The sequence below is a fragment of the Mastomys coucha genome, unplaced genomic scaffold, assembly GCF_008632895.1.
Source record: "Mastomys coucha isolate ucsf_1 unplaced genomic scaffold, UCSF_Mcou_1 pScaffold15, whole genome shotgun sequence".
NCBI lineage: Eukaryota > Metazoa > Chordata > Mammalia > Rodentia > Muridae > Mastomys > Mastomys coucha.
Genome location: NW_022196897.1, coordinates 71,905,309 through 71,914,921, shown reverse-complemented (window position 1 = coordinate 71,914,921; position 9,613 = coordinate 71,905,309). Strand labels below are relative to the sequence as shown.

General features: G+C 35.6%; 1 protein-coding gene across 1 annotated transcript; it reads left to right on the top strand.

The window, feature by feature from the left end:
- Window positions 1-4,936: 4,936 nt before the first annotated feature.
- LOC116092050 (putative olfactory receptor 5AK3) lies at window positions 4,937-5,881 on the top strand. The gene has a single exon (XM_031373414.1). The coding sequence runs from the start codon at window positions 4,937-4,939 to the stop codon at window positions 5,879-5,881; it is 945 nt and encodes a 314-aa protein (XP_031229274.1).
- Window positions 5,882-9,613: the final 3,732 nt, after the last annotated feature.

Sequence of the window (9,613 nt, the reverse complement as noted above, 5' to 3'; positions counted from 1 at the left end):
GTATACTTGTTTATTTTCATCTATATTTTACTTTGCACATCATGGAAAAGAATTCTTCACTAGCTGCAGGACACAAAACTTTCCCTACTTTTATAAAGTTTCATGACTATTTGTGGATTTAAACACATTGTGTATTTTGAGTTATTTTTATATAATATGTTGTTTGAATTGAGCAAATATCATCATACTATGATAGTCAAATAATCTAGCAGTATCATTTTTTTCAATGATTTTTTTCATCATAATTAAAAACTAATGGATGCACCTGTGTTCAGTTTTCTCTTGGGGGCCCTAATGTGCTTTCATTGTGTGCCTGTCCTTCCAATATTGGAGTGTTCATTAGCATAGTGGCATCTTTTTAAAAAGTCCTGAGAGCAAGTGGAGTGCTACATGCATGTTTTCTTCATTTTGTATTCCTTGATTGAGAATTTCGTGCAAAGTATTTTTAACATTTTACTTCTCACTCAACTCCTCCAAAATCCATACCTCTTTTCTTACGAACCTTGCCCCCACACACATATACACCTTATAAAACTTATTAACTCCAGTTTGTGTTACTCAAATATTTTGGATGTATAGTCATCCTCTGGAGCATGTCAACATACTAGGGGCCACACCCATTAAGAAAACTGGCTCTCCCTCTCTCAGCAGCCATCAATTTACCAATAGCTCTTCAACTAAGAGTTCACTTCATGCCCACCTCTTGTGTCCATGCTGGGATTGTGTCTGGCTTAAGCTATCCCAGGTCTTTTGCTTGTGTATCATAACTGTTATTAGTTCACATGTGGAACTGTTATGTTTTGCCTAAAAACAGTTTCTTTATTATCATCCACTGCCTCTGGCTCTTACACCCTTTTTGCCCTCTTCTTCTTGATGATCCCTGAGCCATAGAAGGAGAGGTCATTGTAGAGATGTGTTATTTAGGGCTGAGAGTTCTATAATCTCTCATTCTCTGACCCTTGACAATTTGAGAGTCTCTATCTTAATAGCCATCCACTGAACATGTTTTCAAATAAACAAGTCACTTTACCCAGTGGTATGCAATTTCACTTAGTTTAGAAGGATTAGTGTTAATTCATCACACATGCATATGCTCAGTAGATTGATCAATGGCAAGGTTTTGTGGCTGCAATGTTTCCAGGAGATTTAATTTGATGTTACTTAGGAATTATTTTGTTAATTTGAACCCATGCTGGGTTATATTTCACCCTTGTTGAAAATGACAATTATCTAACCGCTAGAAAAGTTTTTTTCAGAAATAAAAGATTGCTAAATAGCTATCTAAAATGTATACTCATATGTTACAATGGTTTATTGTTTTACTTAAATAACAATGTTACAATTATGTACAAAGGTAAACTTAAATTTGGCTTAGTCAAAATCCTACAGCTAAAACCAGGAATTATTAGCAACTGAAGAATATTCATTCAGATAACTCTCTAAACATATCAATAAATCAATATTAGAGTTGAAAAAAAAAGAAGCTTCTCTGGTAAGAGTATAATGGTAAGTCACTGAGAATTGCTTTAATACTCTATCAACTCTGCAAAATAATTGTAGTAGGTTCTCTACTAGGGCATATAACCCACATAACCATAAATTGACATTATTGACAAGCAGCCACTGGGTTTGGTAACCCAAACAAGTAGGGTCTTGGACATGGGAAGGGGCGGAATTCATACATTTAATTCTCTTTTTTTCTTTGTTTTTTTCAAGACAGGGTTTCTCTGTGTAGCTTTGGCTGTCCTAGAACTGACTCTGTAGACTAGGCTGGCCTCGAACTCAGAAATCCGCCTGTCTCTGCCTCCCAAGTGCTGGGATTAAAGGCATGCGCCACCACCCCAGGCTCACTTAATTCTTTTTTATTAACTGGTTTAGATATTTTAACTAACTTTTCTCTTCAGCATCAATTTTTAAATAATTCTTGAAAATTAATAGGCATGGTCACATCTGTTTAGCAGTTGAGAAGACTGACATTTCATTGCATTGAGTGCTACAACAGTGAGCAGTGTTCCTTTTCGATATTTATTATTTCTCTTATCAATATCTTGTAATTTCCTGTAATAGAAATCTTATGTATATCTTATTATGTTTATGCTCAAATATTTCATTTTTTCACCCACCAATAAAAATATATTTTGTCTCAATTTCCACCAGTCCATTGCCAGTATAAAAATGCTATTGCTATTCACATGGTCACCTTTATTGGGAAATTTCTTCCACTCCTTAATATAGAGCATTGTATTCTTTGTAAGTAGGACAGTGCTGTTTTGTAGTTCCTGAAACGTGTTACTGGGTAGAACTTTCTGAAGTATGATGGATATTAGACCAGGAGTGAGGATATAGTCGCCTTGTTCTTGATCTTAGGAGGTAAGCAGTTAGTCTCTAATCATCAGAGATAATTCCTGTAGTTTTTTTTTTATCATTTAGTAAGAACTAATATTAGGAGAATTTTCCTACATTAGTGAAGAAGTATTGAATTTTTCCAAATGTCTTTATCCAGGAATTTATTTGATGATTTTTCTTATTTCTGCTGTGAATCCATTTGATTACACTGATTGGTTTCCACATCTGAAACCAGAGCAGCCATGGACTAAATCCCACTTGATTGTGTATGTGATTCTGTATGTGTGTCCAAATTAAACTTTTGATTTTTTTTTAAATTATCTTGCTTTCATATTCATGTGAGATTTTGGGGGGTAATTGTCTCTTTTCATGGTATTTATATCTGGCATCAAGGAATAAGTCACTCGGGATAAGTCAAAAACCATCTTTCTATATAATATTTACTTCCCCCTTAATTTTGGAGTATTCTCCAGGAACATGTTTCAGTTACACTTAAGTATTTTGTATGAGTGACTATATGTCTGTGTATGTGAGTGTGTGTGTGTGTATAAGTGTGTGTATGTGTACTTAGAGTATGATTTGTTCATTCATAAGGAATTTCTTTAATTATATAATTATATTGCATACATAAATATATATTTACTATAAATGTTTATAAATTATGCCATATATTATAAGTATAACTATTTTATATATGATATTTTATAGATTAAACATGTTTATTTATAATACACTGTAGAAATATAAATATATAAACATGTTTGAATACATAATTATTTAATTACATAAGTTAGATAGTATTTTGCAGGTATAAAAATCTATTTAATTATATGAATAAAATTCAACTCTGTTGAGTACACTACAGAATGAAAGCACTGCCTATTGTTCAACACTAGCATATATTCTTCAGTAGTTATATTTCTGTCTATTATCTGTAGAAGATGATGATGGTTTGCTGAGTTGTTCAACTCAAAGGGTAATGCTTTTTAATGTTATTTCCTGCGTTTCCCATGGTGTTTCTGTCTGTGTTCTGGCTTGGGGTATCTGGTGACCTGTGTTGAATATTTACACTGTAAGTCACAGAAGCTCTGTTGGAAAACTGATGGCCTGTGAGTTACAGTCAAATTTGTAACTGGTGAACTGCTTTTCAGAGGGCTCTGAATCAATGCTCATAGTTTTAATACTCCTTTGGGTCCTCTCTGGGGAGATCTAGCAATATCAATCCCGGAACATTTTAAGAATTCTACAAGATAAACGTAGTCAATTGTAAGCTTTCTCTATTGCTTGTTTAGGATTTGATCTTCTTGATGCTAATAAATCAGTAATCAACAATGCTGACTCCCATCTTTTCAGGTACAAATGTGTACTGTTGTTACAAAATCAAATATTTATGACTTAATTCAAAAACTTTTATTGTACATTTCATTGAAATAACACCCCTTTAAAATAAGACAGATAGGGACTAGAGAGATGGCTCCATGGTTAAAAGCACTTGTTGCTCTTTCAGAGGGCAAAAGTATGGTTTCCATACCATATATTGTGAATTCACAAATGCATATAACTCAAGTTCCAGGGTTTTTTTGAAACCCTTTTCTGACTTCTGCACGCACATACTCTCTCTCCTCTCTCTCTCTCTCTCTCTCTCTCTCTCTCTCTCTCTCTCTCTCTCTGTCTCTCTCTCTGTCTCTGTCTCTCTCTCTCACACACACACACTAAAATATTTTTTAAAATCTTTAATAAACTACTTACAAAAAAGAAAATCCCTTAAATTCAGTGACATAATCCAACAGAATTACCAGTCACATCGAGCACTATGTTAAAAAAAGTACACAGTAGGGAGGACTACTTTAAACTCACTGTGTTCAGCTGGGCGGTGGTGGCGCATGCCTTTAATCCCAGCACTTGGGAGGCAGAGGCAGGCAGATTTCTGAATTTAAGGTCAGCCTGGTCTATAGAGGTGAGTTCCAGGACAGCCAGGGCCACACACAGAAACCCTGTCTTGAAAAACCAAAAAAAAAAAAGAGAAAAGAAAAGAAAAGAAAAGAAAAGATAAAACAAAATAAACTCACTGTGTTCCCCAGAGCTCACCTTGGAAACATTTCACAAAGTTTCAGTGTTCAGTAATCACCTAAGTTGTACAAAACCACCATGAAGCCACCAAAATTGTAAAGACCTCGTAAATGTCTGCAAAAAAAGTATTTTCTGCTAATTTCAAGAGTTTGAAACACAATTAATAAACTAATAAAAGATAAATGTGTAAAAATTAGATAGACTTCTTAAGACAATCAAAATTTTATTTGTATATTGCCATACACAAATACAAATGCCTGCATAATAGAGTAGAAAAGTATGAGATTTGTGTTTCTTACAATTGTATATTCAAAGTCTACTTTTCCATGAACTATTCTTTACTTTTAAATGAATCTATTATGAAAATACACATGCAAGGCAACAAACTTATTTATTTATGTCTATATTGTAAATATCAAAGTCAAAAATGAAGTGAAAAATAAGAATATTTTTAAATCTGATGAATGATTCTTTCTTATTTTGCTCCTTGTCTCAATCACCCCTTAGACTCTTGGTAGCTATGACACAAGGCAATGGCACTGAAGTCACTGACTTCTATCTTCTGGGATTTGGAGTCCAGCAAAATACTCAGAGTGTCCTCTTTATTGTATTTCTTGTTATTTATGTGATATCCATGGTGGGCAACACTGGGATAATCCTCCTCATCAATACCGACTCCAGACTTCAGACTCCCATGTACTTCTTCCTACAACATCTGGCTTTTGTTGATATCTGTTATACATCTGCCATCACTCCCAAGATGCTGCAGAACTTCATGGTAGAAGATAAATCAATAACTTTTAAGGGATGTATAATACAATTATTTATTTATGCTGTATTTGCAACCAGTGACTGTTACCTCCTTGCTGTTATGGCAGTGGACCGGTATGTGGCAATCTGTAAGCCCCTTCGCTATCCCATAATCATGTCTCGACAACTCTGCATACAATTGGTAGCTCTTTCTTATCTCATGGGATCAATAAATTCCTCTGTACACACAGGATTTACATTTTCACTGTCCTTCTGTAAGTCAAAAATCAATCACTTTTTCTGCGACATTCCCCCAATTGTCACTCTTTCATGCTACAACAATGACACTAATTTCATGCTAATTTTGATTTTTGTTGGATTTAACCTGACATTCACTGTGTCAGTTGTTATCTTATCCTACATATATATCATGGCTGCCATCCTAAAGATGTCCTCTACTGCAGGGAGAAAGAAAACCTTCTCCACGTGTGCCTCCCACCTGACAGCAGTCACCATTTTCTATGGAACCCTTGCATATATGTATTTACAGCCTCATTCGGACAATTCTGAGGAGAATATGAAAGTGGCCTCTGTGTTTTATGGCATTGTGATTCCCATGCTGAACCCTCTGATCTATAGCTTGAGAAACAAGGAGGTCAAAGATGCTATAAAAGCCACAGGGAAAAAGTTCCTTAAATTGGATTTAAATTATTAAAATTCAGTATATCATATTACTCAGTAGACTACTGTTCATCTAGAATGTCCACAAACCATCACTGTAATTCTGAAACGGAAAATATTGATCTTTGAAATCACGACCAGAGACTCTTTCATCCCTAGAATATTTGAATACATCTCATACTTCTGATGAGAAGTATATTCAGAGATTATTCTAATATCAAGGAGTGAATGTATATCTGAAAAAAAACTTATTTCAAATGTACTTAAGTCATAGAAAATAACTACCTGTACATAAAAGCTTATGTCAAATGTATTTAAGTACATAGAAAATCTGTACTTGTACACTGTCATTATCAAAATTAATGGACATTATATACCCATTCTATAAATAGTTCTGTAAATTATCTACATTGTGAGTTCTGTTCAAATTATTGCAAATAATCTTGATGTTAAATAAATTTTCCTTTATATAAAACATCTTTTTAACCAAACTATCATTTTTGCTCTATACTTACACATTTATTACTTTCCTTGGTATTTGAAAGTTCCTATTTATGTTGTTGATAACCCTCTTAATTTAATTGCCCTCATTCTTTGGGAAAGGAACTACTGGGAGCATATCCTATTTGTCTCCAATAGAGATAATTTTCAAATGAAGTCATCTAAAAACTTACTAGTAAACATCCACTTTAAAAGGCATATAAATCTCTTTTGTTTATATAAGTTACTAAGAACTATAGAAACTTGATGGGAATTCCAGTGGAACCAAAGAACCCTTTAGTCAAAAATCAATCATTAGCAGAAAAGCTGTAGTAGCAGAAAAGCTGTAGTACCATATTGTACCTCATATCAGTGATCTGAATGTATGTAGGAAAAAACCACTTCAAAGCAGTATTCACTCAAAGTAAATTGTTTTTCAGGAGGCACCTTGATGGAACTATATGCTATGCCTGCCATAGACACATTTACAAAATTCTAGCCCCTTAATATTTGTTAAGACAAAATATTCATTACTATACCCTCCATGTTTATTTCTTTTCAGGAATTTACTAGTTGTGCATTAATCTAGTTTTTAAAATTTTATGTGTATGAGTATTTTTGCCTTAATTTGTGTCTGTGCACCACTGGCATGTCTGTTGCCTATAGATGCCAAGAGAGAGCTTCAGATCCCCTGAAACTAGCACTGTGGGTACTTATGAATTATAATGTCAGTGCTAAAAAGCAAACCCCAGGATCTCTGGAAAAACAATCAGTGCTCCAAACTGCTTAACCATCTTATCACCCCCTTTATATAGTTGTTTCAAAATCAATATATCAAGCATGCACACAGATGAATTGAATATGTCCATTGAGATAGACTATGTAGTACCTAGACCTCACCTACAACAAACTCATGATGGCAGATCATGATTTATGAGTTCCAACAAAAATTCCTGAGTATTACTATAGATGCTCGAGTCTTCACTCAGAATTGGAAAAGAGAGCTTGAGTGATCATTCAATAAAGTCTTTGAGTTGTAAGCAAAAGAACCTGACTTTTAATTCCAGAACTCACTTGAGAAGCAAAAGCCCTCCTGCCCTTTGGGTACCACCCCTCCTTATGGCACTCAGGTGAGTTTCAAGAAATTATTCTTAAAAAAAAAATTTTTTCCAACTATAAATCTGAGAAACTGTTCATTGTATGCTTTCAAAAGAACAAATGCTGGGAAAAATAGAAGAGGCAGAACTGCCTGGAGTAGGCTCTTGAACCATCCAACCTGTCCAGAAGAAACTCCTAGATCTAGTAAGCTACGTGGAAATTGTACAGAAAGCTCCAGGTATGCAGTTTTTGTGAGTTGTCACACAGGATGTTGTGGTGCTGCTGCCGCCTTTGAGTAGTCCTGCTTTAGTAAGTATTCCCTCACTCATTAACAACACCAATCAAGTTTTCAGTTTACACAAAAACAGAAATGTAAATACACAAGTACACACATGCACACCACAGAAACACACACACACACACACACACACACACACACAAATGCAGTGGTAGGAATGACATTCATACTGCAATTCCTCCTCTGGAATAATAGGAATATAAAGAAGAAACAGGCAATGGACCTCCAAAAAATTATTGAATCAGGGAAGTTAGCTCTGGTATCCTAAGTCTGGGGAATAAATTCCTTTGACCCCATATACTGCCCTCTAAATCCTCTAAGGGGTAAAACTCTTCCTTTCAAACTCACATTGAGACATTCTTCATGAATATCATTGCCATCATTTTTCTACCAATCCATGGTTTCTTAAGCTCCAAGAATAAATAAAATTTTCCATATCTCTATCAGTCCTGGTGTGAATCATTTTACTTTTTCAAGCAGCACCTCAAAATTCCATCCAGCATCTATTCACTACCCACATCCAAAGCCGCTTTCCTATTTTTAAATAATTGAAACAGATGTCCTTCACTCTGTGTAAAAATTTCAGTCTCAGAGAGTCTGGGCTGCTATAACAAGCTACTATAGCCTAGGTTGTTTCTAAGCAACTGAAATTTGTTCTTCACAGATCTGGAGAGTAAAAGCCTGAAATTAGGACATCAACTTGTTTAGGTTCTGGCACGGGTTCACTTCTGAGATGCAGACTGAAAATTTCCGATGGTAACTTCACCAACAAAGGAAGAGAAGAGAGGGGAATAGAGTTTTGTTTTATTTTGTTTGGTTTTATGTAGTTTAAAAGGACATAGTCCTCATTCATTAGGGTCCCAATCTTACAACTTTATGTACACTCAATAACCCCATTTTCTTATTTATTTATTTATTTATTTATCATCCTGATCACAGTCCTGCTCCCCATCTCTCCTCTCCTCCCAGTACCACCCTTAGAAATTCTTCCTCCCTTCATTATTCCCTCCCCTTCTCCTCAGAGAAGCAGAACCCCCTCCACTCCCTTGTCCTACCCTGGGACATCCAGTTGCAGGAGGCCTAAGCACATCCTCTCCCACTGAAGCCCAACAAGGTAGTCCAGTTAGGGGAAGGGGATCCAGTGGCAGGAAACAGTCTGAAATAGCCCCAACTCCAATTGTAAGAGGACCCACATGAAGTCCAAGCTACACATCTGCTACAAACATGTAGCGGGCCAAGGTCCAGCCACAACATGTTCTTCAGTTAATGGTCCCGTCCCCCTGGTCCCCCATGGACCCAGGTTAGTTGACTCTGTAGGTCTTCTTGTAGTGCCCTTGACCCCCACAGCTCACTCAAATTCTACACCCCACTCTTTCACAAGATTCCTTGATCTAGTAAGCTATATCCAAGTTGTTCAGAGAGCTCCAGGGAAGCAGATTTTGTGAGCTGTCACCCTCAGATACTGTTTTCCTTATTACTTTTATTTCCATTTTCATGTCTTAAATGGTTTTTATTCATTTCCCTCACCTGTTTAATTGTATTTTCCTGTGTTTCTTTAAGGGATTTATTAGTTTCATCTTTAAAGGCCTCTATTGGATGATTGTATTTTCCTGTAATTTTTTGAGATATTTATTTGTTTCTTCTTTAAAAGCATCTATCAGCTTGGTAAGATTGGATTTAAGGTCATTTTCTTGCTCTTCAGGTGTGTTAGAGTATCCAGGGCTTGCTGTAGTGGGACAGCTGTGCTCTAAAGGTTTCATATTGCCCTAGTTCTTGTAATTTGTGTTCTTATGCTGGTCTTTAGCTATCTGGTTGTCCCTGGATGTTCCTGTTGTAGCAAGTATCCAGAAGGCAAGCCATGAAAATAGGAGCAAAAAAAAAAAAAAAAAA

Excerpts from the sequence above, each read along its gene's own strand:
- LOC116092050 (XM_031373414.1), top strand. The coding sequence starts at position 4,937 with ATGACACAAGGCAATGGCACTGAAGTCACTGACTTCTATCTTCTGGGA.